At 34.4% G+C, this 18,494-nt stretch overlaps 5 protein-coding genes across 5 annotated transcripts; 2 read left to right on the forward strand and 3 right to left on the reverse strand.

Annotated features, from left to right (window-relative positions):
- Positions 1–384: 384 nt before the first annotated feature.
- NAEGRDRAFT_56953 (uncharacterized protein) lies at positions 385–7,141 on the forward strand (the record flags this gene model as incomplete). The annotated part of the gene is made up of 2 exons (XM_002681658.1): positions 385–7,074; positions 7,133–7,141. The coding sequence occupies 2 exons, from the start codon at positions 385–387 to the stop codon at positions 7,139–7,141; spliced, it is 6,699 nt and encodes a 2,232-aa protein (XP_002681704.1).
- Positions 7,142–7,785: 644 nt separating this feature from the next.
- NAEGRDRAFT_46256 (uncharacterized protein) lies at positions 7,786–11,733 on the reverse strand (the record flags this gene model as incomplete). Its single annotated transcript, XM_002681821.1, has 1 exon — positions 7,786–11,733. One exon carries the CDS (start codon positions 11,731–11,733, stop codon positions 7,786–7,788), a length of 3,948 nt encoding a protein of 1,315 aa, XP_002681867.1.
- A 65-nt stretch (positions 11,734–11,798) lies between these two features.
- On the reverse strand, positions 11,799–13,055 carry NAEGRDRAFT_63127 (uncharacterized protein; the record flags this gene model as incomplete). Its single annotated transcript, XM_002681822.1, has 1 exon — positions 11,799–13,055. One exon carries the CDS (start codon positions 13,053–13,055, stop codon positions 11,799–11,801), a length of 1,257 nt encoding a protein of 418 aa, XP_002681868.1.
- Positions 13,056–14,169: 1,114 nt separating this feature from the next.
- NAEGRDRAFT_63128 (uncharacterized protein) lies at positions 14,170–16,178 on the forward strand (the record flags this gene model as incomplete). Its single annotated transcript, XM_002681659.1, has 2 exons — positions 14,170–14,979; positions 15,105–16,178. The coding sequence occupies 2 exons, from the start codon at positions 14,170–14,172 to the stop codon at positions 16,176–16,178; spliced, it is 1,884 nt and encodes a 627-aa protein (XP_002681705.1).
- Positions 16,179–16,347: 169 nt separating this feature from the next.
- On the reverse strand, positions 16,348–17,912 carry NAEGRDRAFT_37816 (Glu/Leu/Phe/Val dehydrogenase). Its single transcript, XM_002681823.1, has one exon. The coding sequence runs from the start codon at positions 17,801–17,803 to the stop codon at positions 16,415–16,417; it is 1,389 nt and encodes a 462-aa protein (XP_002681869.1). The 5' UTR covers positions 17,804–17,912; the 3' UTR covers positions 16,348–16,414.
- Between the last annotated feature and the right edge of the window lie 582 nt (positions 17,913–18,494).

Raw genomic sequence — 18,494 nt, forward strand, 5'->3', positions numbered from 1 at the left:
CCAATTGTAAGGTATGATAGATGAGTATTGATTCGTTGCTGGATTGATTGTTTAAATGATGAACAGTTCTCTTTTGGAAGGTTACAAGAACTTGCACTATTGTATTTTTATTAATAAGAGAGATTATCAATCTTCAATTGAATGAAATTGTAGATTCAGGAAAGCAATTTACTATTCCTTTTTTTTCACGTTTCCTTATGTACCTCATGTTTAACAGTTTCTAAATATAATTCACAAGATATTGATTCTAATTCCTCTCCAATCACACATTAAAAAAAATTAATAACACGTGTGTTGATCATCTATTTATCGGAGGACACACATTCATCATCATCACGTTTTTTAATATATTGGAGTAGTAGTAATATTAAACAAAATATTTAGATGGAAGGTGTGAGAGAGATTGAAGATGATATTTCATCATCATCGTCATCTGTTGCAGAATTAGTTACGGATTTTCAATCAATTGGTAAAAATTTAATTCAAGATCATCAACAGTATGATGGGACATCAGATAATTTTCTGATGAGTTATTCACTCTCATTTAGGAATGACAACACAACACAGGATTTGGAGGCTAATCTAAATCCGAAACGAGATGAAAATGAAAATAATAATAACACAAAGTGGACACCAACGGATAGGCCAATAGGAGCACAAATAGGATATAATCTTGAAGATGATGAATATTTATTGGTTGATGTTGGAGATAAAGGTGATTTATATACGAGTCAAACATTTATCAACTCTTCAGTAGTGACAACACCTAGACATGTGGCTTATCCATCCGTAATTCCAGAAAGTTCTGAAGTATTTTTTGATATTCCACATTACAGTACGGATACAGTCAAGTTGGATCTCGATATTTTGGGAAGTGGCTCGGATATTCAAATAAGCTCTGTAATTGATAATTCAAAGGAGTATAAAAGTATTGGAAGTTATTTGTATCCTACCAATAGTACTACCCCAACAGTAGATTTAGTTCCCCTTCTTCAGTCTCAAATAGGATTGGGATATGTAAATAATTTATTACTGACAGAAGCTGATGTGTTGGATTATTTGGGGAAGCATACCTTTAGTATGGATCATGAATTTTACATAATGTGCTATGAATATTATCAATCCTTTTCAGAGTTGACCAGACTGAGATCTGAAATGGACCACCTACTCACTGAACAAGAAAATATCGAAAGAAATTTATTTATTTTAAATGAACAACAGATAAAATCTCCCATGTGTGATTGTGGGGATGGATACCAAGTACATGGTTATGTAAAGGCACTCACTGCCACTTTGGATCACAAGCAAAAGAGTAACCTGATCAAAAATCAAGAAAATCTGAGGAATCTCTATCACGACAAGATTGTAGAGGTAAACATGTTGAACAGATATTTCCATCTTAAAGTTTCCCGATATATTGGAGATATTATTCAAAACGAACCTCTATTTAACAATTATCTGAGGTACGAGCTTTACACCTTGTCGGTAGAAGATATGATGCACAAGCAGAATTTAAGAGTAGAACAAGACATTGCTGCGGTTGATAGACTTAAAGTTGTCATTCAAATACTACTCTATTTCGAGCAAGTATCATGTGAAATTACAACTCTTCATGTTCCTAAAGGATTCTCTCCTGTTTCTGTAACCATCAGTGGGGAAAATATAGAAAATTTTAGGAAGGAAATTAGGGATTGGGCTTATCTATCAATTGCCTCGCTATTGAGGGTCTCAACAGTGGAAGATAATAGGTTTTTAATCTTTGAAATTCTTAAATGCAAACATATTGGAAGTTGGGGGCAAACTTTCCTTCAATTTCCAGGAGTAGATTCTGATCAAGCAATTGATACATTTTTGGCATTCCTTTCCCTCTTCTTAACACCAACATTTATAACTGAGAATGAACTAGTTTTGTCAGAAGAAGATTACTTGTCATTGTGGACACAAGTTCCTCTTTTTGAAAGTATGGAATACATACTTTCCAAGTGTACTGAGCAATTTGGACTCAACCAAAGCAACTCTACCTTCTCCTCATTTTCACAAGCCTTCTCCTTAATTGATACAGTGTTGTACATTTTCTATCAGGCTTTGAGCAATTTCAACAAATCTTCTAATCACAAATCATTTACTAGAATGCTCTCTCAGAATATGGCAAGGCTCGTTCAAATGGCTTCCAACTCGCTTGCACAAATAGAAGGGACAAGTCAAGAAGATGTTGAATATCTGTTCAATTCCTTCTATGTAAAGTGTTTCAAAGGTTTACTTTCATCCTCATCGAGCTTGTGGTCCTTCCTTTCTGAGCTACCATATGAAATTATTTCAGAGCCTTGTGCATGCTCGATATTTTGGATTATGTTTCGTGATGAACCTGTGATTGATCTCAAAATAACTTATGATATTTTGAGAGATTTTGATTCATGGCTCAAATTGGTCACTGAAGATAAGAGTTTGAGAAATAATTTTATCACACTCTTCCAAAAACCAGAGTGTAGTTATTTATTTCCTGTAATGTCAAGATTGGGCTGTTCTCATTCATACGGTCTCGCTGCCATTATAGTTCACGAGCTATTCTTGATTGGTTTCATTAATGAAACTTCTAGAGATACCTATTTTAGAGATGCTACAAAGAATATTGTTTCAATATGTGAGATACATCCCCGATTGATATCATTACTGCTTGCACTTGTTGTTAAATACTTAAAGTTTGTAGGAAGGTATTCCCTTACCATGTTTAAACAACTTGATTTAAAGACGTGGAAATTATCCAAAACAAAAGACTTACCGCTATTGGAAGAGTTAATTCTCAAACCACTCAACTCTACGGAACATGAGCTTGCCAGATTCATCATAGATCATTTGGCTTGGAATGATTCTACAAAAAACAAGAACTTGACATTGGATGTGCAGAAGGATATACTTTTATTGATGGCAAGAACAGTCTCAACACACAAGAAGGATTCACAATATTCCTTCGTTAAAAAGGATCCATGGATTGGTCTCGAGGAATGGTGTTGGTCTGTTGCTCAGAGGGTTAAAATCTATGACTCTGTCCAAACACCACTCATTCCTATTGAGTCGATTGAACATCCCTCTCTCAATGGACTTTTACATACGATTGAACTATCTGTGAAAAGTGGCTCAATAGATGGAGTTAGTATATATGCTGTTTTGGCCTTGAGTGATGTAGGCAACAATTTGGAAAAGTATAATGAATATTCATCTGGTTGGTTTGAAGCTATTGTTAACAACAAGACACAAGAAAGAGCAATCAGACTAATGTATGAAATCAGCATGAGGTTTTGTGAACAAGTCAAGTCTCAAAGCTCAGGAGTTCGTACGCCAACAAACCTCACATTCTATCCTCACATGGATAGTATTTTGTATTTGGATACCAAATCTTCATTCATTTCTAGATTGGTCAGCTCGAACAGATATATTGGTGATAATACTCAAAGTCTTTCTACATGCATTTGCAAAGGTATTCAGAGTTTACATGCCTCTGAGAAATTGAACAAGTTGAGAAGTTTTACTCTATTTTGGGTAAATGAAATTACGAAAATTTCTAATTGGACCAATAATCCATGCTGCCTCTTCCTTATGAATCAAATTTCCAAAGTAATAATCCACTTGAATATGATTAATGTTACAGGTATTTCAAATATCATTTCAACTCTACCTGAAATGGATATGTTTGCTCTCCAATCTTCTGGAATATTTACCTCTTCATCCACTGTAATTACCACTTCTGCATTCAATAAGGACATTAATCCTCAGATTCAATATCCATATTTTTCTTTTATTTATTTGATTGGATTGTCGTTATCAGAGTTTCACAAACGTCAACAAGTTGCCAATTCTCTTTTCGAAATGAGAAATACTTTCCCAACTGCTGTAAAATCCTTTGAGGCAGTTAAATTCTGTATTTATAGAGTATTGGCATATTGTGTCAAGTTGACAGAGCAGCTATTGGATACCAGTCAATCACCAACAGATGTCACTAATATTCATTCCATTCTTCCAATGTACTGGCAATTATTTTTCCACTTGTACTTTGAAAAGCAATTCACTCCAATGAATACTGTAAGATTTTTCGGCTATCAATTTCTTGAAATACCAACAAAGGAAAAGATTTTCACATCAGTTCTCGACAGGTTAGAATCTCTAAAGAAATTCTACACAGAGACACAAAACACTAGTTTTACAACACGAGGAGAGTTGATTGACTTGTACTATGCAATGATATTATGGCTTAAAGGCACCAAAGATAACTTTTTATACTTTATTGATCAAATATCATCAATTAGCAAGTTTCATCAACCTGCCAGAATTGTTAGTTCAATTAATGATGACATTGCAAGAGATACTACCAAGTTATGGCATGATTTGATTGATAATATTAACATACAGGAACTTATTAGTAGTGAAGAAAAGAATTATATTTCCTCTATTTATCCAACTTTTACTAGCCAATCAAGCACTCTGTCAATCAAAAGCCGATCTTTAGTATTTAATAACCAAAAGATTGATATAATCTTTTTAAAGCAGAAGGAAAAGGAAATAATGAAGTATTTACCATCTGTTACCATAACTCAGGAACCATTCCCACGAGGATTTATTCTCAATTTGAGTGATTTGAATGCTATGAAAATTACACAATCCATTGATATTTACCTCAAAGAAAAAGAAATGCAAAGAAGAGCAGACGAGGAATATATTTCCCTCATACCTTATCTCTATTTTGAGGTAAAGAAGCAAGCCTCTCTTTCAGTTCCATGCTATAAGGAATTTTTCTGTAAAAGACCAGCCAATATTTACTTCTCCTATTCAGAATCAGTTAAAAATAATAATAATGAAACTAGAATGAAGGAAAATAGATCATTGGTTATGCGAATTATGGATTCTAAATATGTTGATCATTCACTTTGCAATTTATTGTATGAATTGGATGTAACTCTAAGAAATGTCAACTCTCAAGGGTTGGGTAGCAAACTTTTCTATGGTCTTTTGCAAATTCACTTTGTTATGTGTGATAGGTTTGTTCCTTTCAGAAAGATTATGAATCACATCGTATCACAATTTGCTTCCACATTTATAATGAATCAACCAACTGAGATGGAGAGTCTATTGATGAGTATGGTTCAAAGTAATGCCTTGATATCTTTACTTTCTCCATTTTTTAATCCTTTACTTTGTCCAGAGTCTTGGGAACGATTCCTTGAAATCATTTTGAACAAGAAGAAGGAAAACCCTTCAAGTATGTCCCTTCAGATTTACAAAAACTTTGACATCCAAAAGTGGTTGGCATCGTTTTATAATATTGAAAATATTAAATCACTGATGGCTCACTCAGTGAGAAATCTCAGAAATTGCAAGATGAATGAGGTAATTGCATTCTATCTTACACTTATACCTGCTTGCATCAATAGTTACCCTTCTAACTTGTTGGCATTTACATTCTCTCACATGTATTCGTGCATGTTAGAGCTTCCATACCAATTATTAGAATCCTGCAATGACACTATGAGTTTTGAGAATTTTGATGATTCATTACTCTGTGATTTTATAGAAATTACCAGAGAATTCTTATGGAACGTCAGAAAAAAGCACAACAACACTCTTTACAATGCTTTGCCAAAGGAATATTTGAAGGAGATTGTAAGGTTGTTGGAGAAATTTGTTTGTTTTTCTCATCTCAGCAATAGTTTCCTCCAAGAAGGCCAAGTTTTTGAAAAAGTTTGCAGAGGATATGAAGCATTCATATTGCCAGTTCCAGCCAAAACTAATCTCTCAACATCTGGAGATGTGACAATTCTTCCCTTCCTTGATAATCAAGCTTCTATGGCATCTTCAGTTCTGGCAAGTTTCGTCAGATGCAATAAGCGTCTCTTGGAATCTAACAAGGGTATTCTCAATCAAGTTTGGAACATTTATTCACAACTTATTTTCAATAACATTCTTGATCCAGACTGTCTAAACATGTATCATCAGGAATTGATGTATCTGGATTGGTCAAATTGGACAACAATTAATTTTGAACAAATTTCACAAATGTGTGCCATTTTAGAAGTCTCTCCACAGAGAACAACCAAGACAATTTTGTCTGGTCACAGAATATTCGTCAAGAATATTATCAAGGTCATGTCTTGGAAGATTATTACAGATAATATCGTATTGTGTCATTTGAGTAGTGAAGATATTAGTAAGGTCTATTCGGATATTATTTCCTTGATGGTCTCCTCTATTCTCAAGTCTACAACACCACAAGTGGATGAAAGTTTGGCTGAATGTGTTGAAAAACTTTTCAATTTTAATATTGAATGGAATAGAATTACTGTGGAACATTTTTCAAATATTTTGAAACTCTATAGCAAGCTTTTTATTGAGGTTAAGAACTTTTCATACAATATTCCAAAAAGAAACCTCGATCTCTGCTTTTCAATTCTTCAAAATGTTTGTCAACCAAGAGAGTCAACAGCCAGCAATAGCTACCCTTCAGCTAACCAATACGATGATTATCCAAATGTAAATCCAAACTATCAATCCAATAAGCCACTCACTCTCTACTATATTGATTTTATTATTAGTACTCTGGTTTATAGTTTTTCCTCCAAGCAAACTAGTCCTTCAGTAGTGGATAATTATCTAGCAGAGCAAATTACACAACCTTTCGATTGGATTATTGATACAATGGCTCATTATTATGATTACAACTCGTGCACAGAACATTTTGTTCAATTGCTAACTTTTACAGATCGTAACTATGCAGAATTTGATACTATTTTCCAATTTATTATTGAAAAGGCATTCCAACACCCAAGCAAATTGTCTATTTGTTTGTTCTCAGCTGCTCAATCGGTTAAAAATTATTTGAAATCTACGATATTAATGGAATTTGCTCTTAGATCTCATATTAGTCAACCTAATGTTTCTTTCAATTATTTAACATCTATTCTATGGTTGCCACCACATGAAGCTCAAAGAAGACAGTTTGCATCTGCATGTATTGAGAAAGGTTGCTCATTGTTGTACTTTGTTCAAACTCTCAAAAGAATACAAGAAGAGCATGACACTCCACTGGTAATATTTGAAAAGATAATTGAGGAATTTATATTTAATTCCAATGTATTCTGTCCAGATCAAGTGAATATTGTCTCACAAATCAAATCCTCCAACATGCTTCGACCAGAGCAATATCTCATTCCAATATGGTCACTCTATGTGAATGTTTTAATAGAAACGAGACCTGCATCATTCTCCAGTGTCATACCAATAACACAGGGCTATTATTTGAATTTATTACTAGATAAGAACCATAACAAGCTCCCTCCTCAACAGTACTATCCTGGAGTGGATGGAATATTGTCCCTCTCTAATCTCTTACTCACCATCAGTGAGGACAGAACAGTGGAGAGTACATTCGGCAAGTTAGTTTCCTTTTTCTCTAAAAAGAGTGACTTTGAGGTTTATAGAAATGATTTCAAATTCTTTTCCAGAGTTTTGGGAGTGTACTTGTTGAAATTCACTGCTAAATATCATGTGAACGATCAAAAAGCCATTCAGGAATATCAAAAGTTGAAATCTACACTTGACAAGTACTTTACCAAAACTAGTGACACAAAGGAAAGAAATGCATTGGAAGTTTTGAACAATTACCTTAATTTATATGGAGAAACCAATTACTTGTTCGGATTTGTTTCCTTGATGGTTGAGCTGATAGGTATTCTTTTTGAATCTTCTACCTTTCCTAAGTTTTAAATGGTTTACAAATATTCTGTGAAGATAAATGGTTTACAGAGCCAAATGAATAGTTTGAATAATGCCAGAGTTGATATCTGAGGTTACTTTTCTTGAGGCCATTTGCAAAATGTGAGCATTACCTGTACTTGTTAGGTTGTTTCTTTCAAGAGTAATAAAGTGAATAGCATCATAGTTTTCTGTTGAAATACCTTCTCCCAAGTATTCTGCTCCTTTATCAGTAATCATATTAGATTCCAAATCAATAAATCCCAATACTGCATTATCTTTCATCTTTTTCATATACTCTGACAAAAATAATACACCAGCATCTGTAATGTCATTATTTCTAATGGAGAGTGAAGTCAGAGTATGGTTATTCTCATAGAGTGAATCTACTACTTCCTTCAAACCTAAATCACCCACCTTGTTATAATTCAAAACTAGGCATGTAATGGATGTATTATACTCTAATAATTTGCGTAAATAAACACCAGATCTTGGAGTAAAGTGATTTCCTGATAAGTTCAAATGATAAATATTCGAAGGTTTTCTATTTCCTATCTTGTCCAATAGAATTGAATTGTCACTGAATAATAATGATAAATCATCATCACCCAATGAACAATTTCTCAAATCTACACAAATTAAACTCTGTAATAAATTTTCAAACACACAATTCAATGAAACTAGGGAAGTGTTGGCATTGAATAAGTTAGAATGTGGATAAAAAGTGGAAATAACGCTTCTCATCTCTTCACAGTAATCAAAATCTCCAAGAACATTACCGCTAATAAGGAAATGCGATATTGGTTTCTTTGTGAACTTTTCAAATGTCTCCATTGCCTTATCTTTCAATGAGCAATCACTAATTTCAAGCCACCACGATCCACAATTTAAATCTTGATATTCACTTGTGTCTCTTGCATACAACTTAGTTGTCAAATCAACAATTGAATCGGAGAGCATATCAGGATTATTGCTCATATTCAATCTGGATAAGCTTGTATTTCTCTCAATGGATTTCATCAAGTGGCGAGCACTGAGATAGGTTATTCTATTGTTTGTCAAGTCCAAATTTATGAGAGTGTCATTGAATTCACCAACATTTCTTTCCAATGTTGGTTCATTAGTATTCTTAAATATTTGATCAGTTGGTGAGAAGGCGTTTGCAAATGCCAAAGCTCCCAAATCACCAATGTAATTTGACTTTAAATTAAGATAGGTCAAGGTTTGATTAGTTCTCAATGCCTCAGCAAGAGAAAAGCCTCCCAACTCTCCAACCTTGTTCTTTTGCAAGTCCAAATAAGTTAGTGTTTGATTCTTCTTTAGAACTTGTGCCAGACAGATGGCTCCTTTCTCAGTAATTAAATTTCTACCAATTGTAAGAATGAGAATAGAGCTTGAATTCATTAAACCTCTAGACAAGTATTCTACACCCAAATCTCCTAAATTATTATAGTCGAGAGCTAGTTTGGTAATTTCAAAAGGTCTGTTCTTGATTGGTATCTCTGAGACTTGATATAAAAAGTTAGACAAGTGAATGGTACCTTCAGGGTACATTTCTACACTGCTCAAATCAAGAGAAAACGGAACAGGAAACTCTGCTCTTTTAGCATTTTGAACACTCTCTATCATGTCACTAAAAACAAATCCTAAATCATCGGATTTTGAGGTCTGTCTACAATCAATACTGAATCCATATCTTTCACCTGCTGAGCATTCAAGAGATTTTCTTATAACATAATTTGCGCCCACACTTTGGATAGGATTCAAACGGAAGGAGATTGAAGTCAAGGACTTGTTATGTTCCAAAGTGTCAATAATGATTTTGGCACCTTTAGCACCAATAGAATTCCAACGTAAATCCAAAGTTTGGAGAATGCACTTTTCACTCAGCAAATACTTGGCAATGGCTGGAGCAGATTTATCAGTCAGGAAACAAGCCCCAACGTCAATCAGAGTCAAGTTAGAACATGACTCCAATATTTGGAACAATTCTATGGCTCCCTTATCTTCAATTCTACAACCTCTGATATCAATTTCTTGCAAGTATGTAATATTTACATGAGGAAGGGCTAAACTCTTTACAATTCCTTCCCAACCCTGATATGAGAATCTTCTTCCCTTGATTCTAATATTTTCCAAATAGACTTGTCTATCTTTAACATTTGAATAGTAATCATAAATGTAATCTCCCATGATTTTTTCGTGAATTTCTCTACCAAAAACAACACCAGTGGTTGATGAGTAGACTCTAATCTTTTCCTCCTCACTCACAATTGAATCGCTCAATTGTTGAATATCTATATTGTTCAACCTTTGTTTATAATCTACTGTTCTCGGTTCAATGGATTTTGTCAATTCGTCAAAATTCAATTGTTCAAACTTGGTAAGGGTTGGTTTGGCAAGATCAGTCAGCCTATTCCACTGTTCTGATGGTGTGAATAAATAATTATCAAGTGTGTACATGAGAGATTCTTGAGAAGTTACCAAATGTGAAGCTCTTCCACGAGTGATTAAACTTTTTTGAATGTGTCTCAAACCGTCATCTTTGGAAACAATGAAAATCCTAGTGTGTAAATCTGTGATACGATGTAATGCACCAGCAATGGCTCCTAGTAAATAATCAGCAGCATCCTTGAACTTTTTAAAGTATCCCTTATCATAAAAATCAAATAAATACTTTTCAAATGAATTCATTCCACTCAAATTCTGTTCCGACAATCTGATCTTTACAAAGTGTAGACTGGAACCACGTTCACGAAGTACCTCCTCACTCACCTTGATAGAAGTTGAATATTTTGGACCTGCTACACCTATTAAAAGACAATCCTTTCCATAATCAAAGTTCCTCTCCTTGAGTAAAAAGATTGACTGGCCCACATTATCCAAATCAAGAAGAATAATATTCTTAAATCTTCCATATGGATTTTCATGTTTCTTCTCATTGAAATGCAAGTCCAGAATGTCCTTTGTGTACCAATTTGGTTCAAATGCATTATAGTAACCCCAGACAAAGTATCTCACATTGTCAAGACATGCCTTGTTCATGAAAAATCCACCCCTCTTTACAAAAACCTCCTCAGATATTGTGGAAAGTGCTGAATCATCAGTTGGAGGTTTCTTTTGTTTCTTTGCTTCTTTCAATAGTTTGTTTCTGATTCGTTTCAATTCCTTCTTGCTCTTCTTTTCTCCCACTGTCGAATCCGTTGTTGATGAAGAATCAATAGAAATGTTATCCGATTCTAAAGGTTGTTGTTGTTGATCAGTTGAATTCAATCCCTCTTCTTGTTGAACAAGATTCAATGGAACAGGTTGAGGATTTTCCTGTTGTTGATTTTGTTGTTGTTGATTTTCTAAGTCCTGTTGTAATAATTGTTGTGTAGCAAGTTTTTGTTTGACATACTTTTCAACTCCTGGAAATTCCTTCTTCTTTGTTGGAATTGAACTAAATGTTTCAAAATCAACAAATTCATACAATCTCCACCATAATTCCTCACAATATAATTTCCACAAACAATCAATATTGGAAACTTTACAAATTTCAAATAATTTATCCATTCTATCACCATCATTTAATATTTCTAAAATTCTTGTTCGGAAATCAGAGTTATCATCACACTGATCAATTTGACAATAATCAGTGAATAATTTCCTTGCTTCTATCCAAATGGTAGGAATATCCTTTTTGTGAAAACATTTCTTTTCCTTGAAAACTCTAGTGATTGTATAGGTCAAAATTTGTCCAATCTTTTTAATGTATTCTTCATCGAGAATTATTTCTTGATCATCATCGGATATGAATTGTGAAAGTAAAAAGGCTTGATTTAATTCCTGTCTTGCAAGGTACATTGACGGAAATCTGCAACATGTTAAATTTAATAACTCAACTAGCAGTTTTATTCCATTTGATGATGTGTCTTCATCTTGACTGTTCAGAGTTGTAGTAGTAGATAAATTACCACTATATTGATCACCTTGTTGAGAGAGTTCTGACATTTTTTTTAAATTGTTTACATTTCAAAAGTGCACCTTCTCTCTTCCAAAACTTTTGTAAACATGGTCTATTTCAAAATACAAGGGCACAATCTTCTTGTTAATGCATGTGAATTGTGGCAATTAAAATCACTTGCTCTGAATCCCAAATAGCAATTTCCATGTTTCATGGCTGGTAGACTGCTTGAAGAAGATCCTTTCTCATAGGAGCATTTGCAATTCTTTGTGAACTTATCAAATTCATCGCATCTGTTAATGTATTCGAAAAAGCTCACATCACACTTTGCTCCTAATTTACTACAACACTGATTACAGTTCTCCCCACTATCACAAAATACGCTCTCCACGTTTTTCAAATCTGAAAGTGAAAACCTATGAGTTGGAGCAAAGGAAGGAAGCATGGCAGTATTGTGAACGAATTCCGCGTTTGCATTACCAACCTCAGTATCTATTTTCTTTTTTATCAATTCTTGGCAAGGTGAGAAAAGAGAATGAGAACAGCTTTCCAAATCAAAATCAGATTGAGTTTCATAGCATTGAGATTTTTGGCTCTTTCCCAATGAGAGAAGTTGAAATCTGAATCGGAATGAAATTCTATCCTTAAAATCAGGGTTATCCAAAAAGAAATTGTCCAATAAATATTTGAGAGAATGTCTTGAATCTTTTTTCTTTTCAAAATAATCAATTGTTGTGGTGATATCCTTTCTGTTAATAATAGTTCCACTCATTCCATGAGAGAGACGATAACTAGACCAATCCTTTCCCTTCTCACCTAAGTGTTGCATATGCTCAAACACCAGAGAAAGATGAGAGATTGCCCGAGAGCAGATAATAGCACTCTCATCCATGAACAGTAATGGAGCATCGGAAGAACCTATCACTCTTGTAACAGACTCCTCTACCGAATTAAAATCATCAAGTATGTATGTTTTCTTAAATAATCTCACCATTTCATAGAATATCTTTGCCCTGGAAGTAGAATCTTGCCCCACCTTACCAGGATAATTAATTACATCCACAACAGCTTCGTGTTTCTTCGAGAAATCATCAACAACTTTTTTCAATCTGTCCTTATAATCAATATCTTGATTAAAGAGGACAATACATGGATGGAACAATCTTTGCTTGAACCTTGATAAATTATCCAAGTTTCTCTCAATGTGGTCGTATTCGTGTCCAATATGATTAACCTTAGGATTGCAAGCAATTAGTACAGTCAAATGACATCTTTCCACAGGTAAACTGTACCACTGAGATTCACCATCAATCGGAATGTAGGGTTGATATTTGTATTGTGTCTTGGGTTGCTCCACAAAGAAAACCATACTAATATGACATAAAGATATAATAAATAATATTTGGAATGTTGTGAATAGGAACCAACTACTAGCAAAAATTGAATAAATAAACCTAACAAAACCAAATATTAATCTAAATATCATTATCGGCACTGAAATTATTAAGAAGAATAAATTTAAAATGAAATTCATAAGTCCCTGTCCTTTTGTAGAGCACAATGTTCTCAGCTTGAAGTTTAAATTCGCCCAGAACTCCCTCCAAAATATCTTTGCAGAGGAGGATGGAAATCTTGTCGAGGAAGTGATTACACCACCAGTATTAAAACTCGTTCGAATCATTGCGAGCCTCTCTATTCAATGCCTGAGAAGAAAATATTAAGGTTTTTTTTTGATAAGGCTGTTACACTTTGATATGAGTTCAACGGAAAAACACCACGTTATTTGAATTCCATGGAGCTAGATATCGTGTCATCGTCATCATGAGTGTAGACAAGCGAATAACAAAGTACTTGTAGGAGTTTCATTTTTCGAAATACTTCCACTTGACAGTCATTATGATGACTTTTATATTAATTATTGTAATATTATCTGGTGTTGCTGAAAAAAGCAGAAAAAAAAGTATTGATTGTAGATGAATTGAGTTAAAATTCATAGCATACAGCTGATTTACACGCAGAAGTTGAAAAGAAACAATTAAGCGAATTTACAACTGTTAACGATGTTCTTAGTATGATTGGTTCCAAATGGGATTCTATCAAGAAGTTTGTAAATGAATTGCAAAAAAAACGAACTTTGAAAACAGTTTAGCCCTTGCTTCTCTAAATTCTTATTTGCCAAAGAAGTAGTTGAAAGAAACACAACAAAAGAAAATTGAACAGATTGAAAGAAAAGCATGAGTAATAGCCCTCAAACATTATCAAACAAATAAATCTTAAATATTATTCAAGTAAACTGTTTTGTAGTGCTTAGCGGATGAAAAATTCATGTCGTACTTGAAATCAGCTTTCAATCTGCTTGTGTGTGTTTGATGAGAGAAGAGCTGATAATTACAATAGAAAAAAATAGATCCTCTTCTTCTCCATTGCTTCCAATAACAAGTTATTGTCCCTAAATTTTATTACTATTGGAAAGTTAAGAAAATATGATGAGAAATTGTAAAAATTGGTTTCATGTTGTTAACAAGACGAGAAATGGTCTTGCATCAATGAATAAGAAGAATACATTAACATCTTCCGCACTTGTTAACAGCAGTAATATGCTAATGAATAGAAGTTTTCAAAAGTCAATCATCTCATCATCATTTAACAAACAACAATATTCAATGGAAGATTACTTTCATTTGGGACATATTCTTTGTGATCAACATGTTAAAAAGGATGAAAAATCAATTGCGTTGAACTATTTGACAAGTGATGGAAAATTTCAATATACTTTTAAACAATTGAGTGATTATAGTGAACAGTTTGGTCAATTTTTGAAAAGTCTTGGTTTGAAACGTCAAGATAGAGTTTCAATCCTATTACCAAAGTGTCCAGAATTAATGATAAGTGGTCTAAGTATTTGGAGAAATGCAATGACCTATGTTCCTCTATTTACTGCCTTTGGACCAGATGCTATTGCACATAGAGTTTTTGACTCTGAATCCAAGGTTATCATTACTGATGAGGCTAATCGCCCAAAATTAGATCCCATTCTCAGTCAATTAGAAGAGAGAGGTGTTAAAATTGTCATTGTTGAGAAGAGTATTGCAGAGAGTATGGCCTATAGAGTAGTGGATGGAAATGCACCACTATTAACCTCATTTAGCTCTTTCAAACCAAATGAATACAGATTTTGGAATAGTTCAATTTTATCTAGTCAACAAAGACCAATCATTAGAGATTCTACTGGAATGGATAAGAATGATATCATGATTCTCTTGTACACTAGTGGTACTACTGGTAAGAGCAAGGTTAGTATTTCTTCTTGTCAATACACTTATTTTTCTAACAATTATTATCAATTAACATCCATATTAATTATTATTTTGAATTATTTTGCTTGAATATCCAATTTTTAATCTTTATTTAATAATAGGGTGTACCAGTTTCAGTAAAAGCTTTGGGATCATTTGAAGTGTATATGAAATATGGACTCCATGTTGAACATGATGATGTATTTTTAAATATTGCAGACCCTGGTTGGGCCTATGGCTTGTATTATAATGTTTTAGGAACTCTTCTATTGGGAATTCCAACTTATTTTGTCAATAGATCATTCAATCCTCAAGTAATTTATGAAATATTACAAAATGAACGTGTGACTAACTTTGCTGCAGCTCCAACAGCATATCGAGCAATGAAAGCACAAGGTCCAGAACTAGCTCAACAATACAAGTTTTATCTCAAAAAGGCCAGCTCAGCAGGAGAAGCATTAAATAACGAGGTAGTTACCTTCTTTGAGAATATTTGGGGTACAAGAATTAAGAGTCACTATGGTCAAACTGAACATGGTATGCTTATTAATTATCATCACCATCCAGAATTAGCTCTTTCATCTGTATCGGAGGTAACAACTATTGGACAACCAATTCAAGGATTTACAGTCACTCTGTTGGATGACGACTTTAGAGAAATTTCAGAACCCTATGTGAAAGGTCATTTGGTTATTGATATTGCTAACTCACCTGCTAGGTTCTTTACTGGATACTGGAATCAACCTGAAAAAACTGAGGAAAAAATGGTTCAATCCCCTTCTTATACAGATGGTCGTTTATTTGAATTGACCGGTGATAGTGCCTATAGAGACGAAAATGGCCTTTATTTCTTTAGTGGAAGAAGTGACGATATTATCACATCTTGTGGTTATCGTATCTCACCAAAAGAAGTTGAAGATTGTCTGATAGAACATGAAGCTGTTTTTGAGTCTGGAGTTGTAGGTCAAAAGGACGAGTTGAGAACTGAAATGGTTGTTGCATTTGTTGTGCTCAGATCAGGTTATCAGCCAAGCAAACAACTTGAGCAAGAGTTGTGTGAACATGTCAAGAAAAAACTCTCAGCTCACCAATATCCAAAGAGAATTTTCTTTGAGGACAAGCTTCCATGCACCGAAGCTGGAAAAGTTAAGAGAAATATTTTAAGGGATAAGGCAAATGCAATGCTATCTCAATAAATTGAGAATAACTTTTTTACAGAGAGCTTTAGATTTGTATCTTAACAACTCGAGATAGTCCACTTCCACATTCCATATTACCAAAAATAGATTTTGAACTGTTCAAACAATTTTTAACATGCATTTTTTAAAGATGATCCAGCCATTCTGATATTAGCAAAGATAACACTTTTGAGAAGAAAGTTCAATTCCAATACATTTACCAAAATTTTTTACTCTTAGATTATAATAGAAATTTAAGGCCAGATACCGAGTTCATTGTAAGAGAGGGTAATCTTATCAATAGCACTGACGTAAGCAGCAGTTCTGAGGTTGACATTCTTTTCACGAGAAATCTTGATAATATTTTCCCAAGCTTCATGAACAGTACCTTCCAAACCAGAGTAGACAAAGTCTCTTTCTGATGAACCGTGAGTCAAAGTTTGATATTCAGATTCCTTCAATTCACGACCAGTCAATAATTGCAAGTGACGAACCATTTCTCTCTTGCCTTTTTCTTCAGCCTTCTTTGTCAAACGACCGAATTGAACGTGACCCAAATTCTTCAACCATTCGAAGTAAGAAACAGTGACACCACCAGCATTACAGAACAAGTCTGGAATGATGATAACACCTTGCTTTTCCAAAATTTCAGAGGCACCTGGAGTAGTTGGACCGTTAGCACCTTCAGCAATAATCTTAGCTTGAATCTTGCTGGCATTCTTCAAAGTAATTTGACCTTCCAAAGCAGCTGGGACCAAAATGTCACAATCAGCTTCCAAGATTTGTTGAGCATTTTCCAAAACCTTCTTACATCTTGGATAACCCAAAATAGTCTTCTTAGCTTGAACATAAGTCTTGACATCAGTAACATCCAAACCATTTGGATCATAAACAGCACCATCTCTTTCACCAATACCAACAATGATAGCACCATTTTCTTCAAAGAACTTAGCAGCGTGATAACCAACGTTACCCAAACCTTGAACAACAACTCTCTTTCCTTCAATACCAGTCTTCAAACCAACAGACTTCATCAATTCAGCATCAGCACAAGCTTCTCTGACAGAGTAGAAAACACCCAAACCAGTAGCTTCAGCTCTACCACGAATACCGTTTTGAGAAACTGGCTTACCAGTGACAACACCGAAAGCATTGATATCATTTGGATGGAAAGTTTGATAAGTGTGAGCAATCCAAGACATTTCTCTTGGACCAGTACCATAATCAGGAGCTGGAACATCGATAGCTGGACCAATAACACCACGTTGGATCAATTCAGCAGCGAATCTACGAGTAACTCTTTCAATTTCTTCAACAGTGTGAGCAGCAGGATCAATACAAATACCACCCTTGGCACCACCGAATGGAACATCAACACAAGCACACTTGAAAGTCATCAATGAAGCCAAAGCCATAACTTCATTTCTATTGACCATGGTATCGTAACGAATACCACCCTTGGTTGGGAGTCTGTGGTGAGAGTGTTGAGCTCTGTAGGCACGGATAGTTTGAACGACCTTCTTACCGTTCTTATCAATTCTTTCGTGTGGGATGATGAATTCATAAACACTATCAACTTCCTTGATGAATTGCAAAAGACCAGGTTCGTGGAGAGTAGAGTTGGCAGCCTTGTCAAAGTACATTTCAACTTGTTCCAAGAACTTTGGTTCGTCGTCTTCAACAGCACTTCTGTTGGCAACAGTTGTGGAGAACAATCTCTTTTGATTGCTCAAGCCCTTGATGAGTTTGGTTGTATTTCTGAGCATTTTGATGTGTTGTATTTTTTATCAAAATTTAATTTTTAAAAAAATCGAGATGCGTTGCGCAAAAGAAAAACGGAATGTGATGTGGCGGCCTCATTGAGAAGATGAGGAGCTTTCGTTGAAAACAAAATGGAGGCTGTGTTTGGTTGCAAGTACTCATGACTCTTTTCAGAGGTTGGTACTCAATATGGCCAAATATGCGCATTGTAAACTATAGTTCCAGCACAAACATAAGATTTTTGAAGTTTCTTCCGAACCAATCAATTTTGCAAAGAGTATTGAGGCATTGAGGGATTTAACAACAGGATCCAACAAACTGGACCTATTTATGGGAATAAAAAAAATACGCCTCGTTGAGTGAGATTTGTTCAATTGAACTTTTACTTGGAGCTTATAATTGTGTTGAGAGTAAATTTGTAATTCTCACTTTCCAAAATTAATTATCTCTGTATTTAGAGTTCTTGGGCATTTTTGATTGAAAAAAATTGTTTTAATGTTTAATTTATTTATCGGTGGGGAGAGGCACCAGGAGAGCTAGTGATATTAGAATCAACAGTAAAATTGTTATTAG

This window comes from Naegleria gruberi, assembly GCF_000004985.1.
Source record: "Naegleria gruberi genomic scaffold NAEGRscaffold_5, whole genome shotgun sequence".
Classification (NCBI taxonomy): domain Eukaryota; phylum Heterolobosea; class Eutetramitea; order Acrasida; family Naegleriidae; genus Naegleria; species Naegleria gruberi.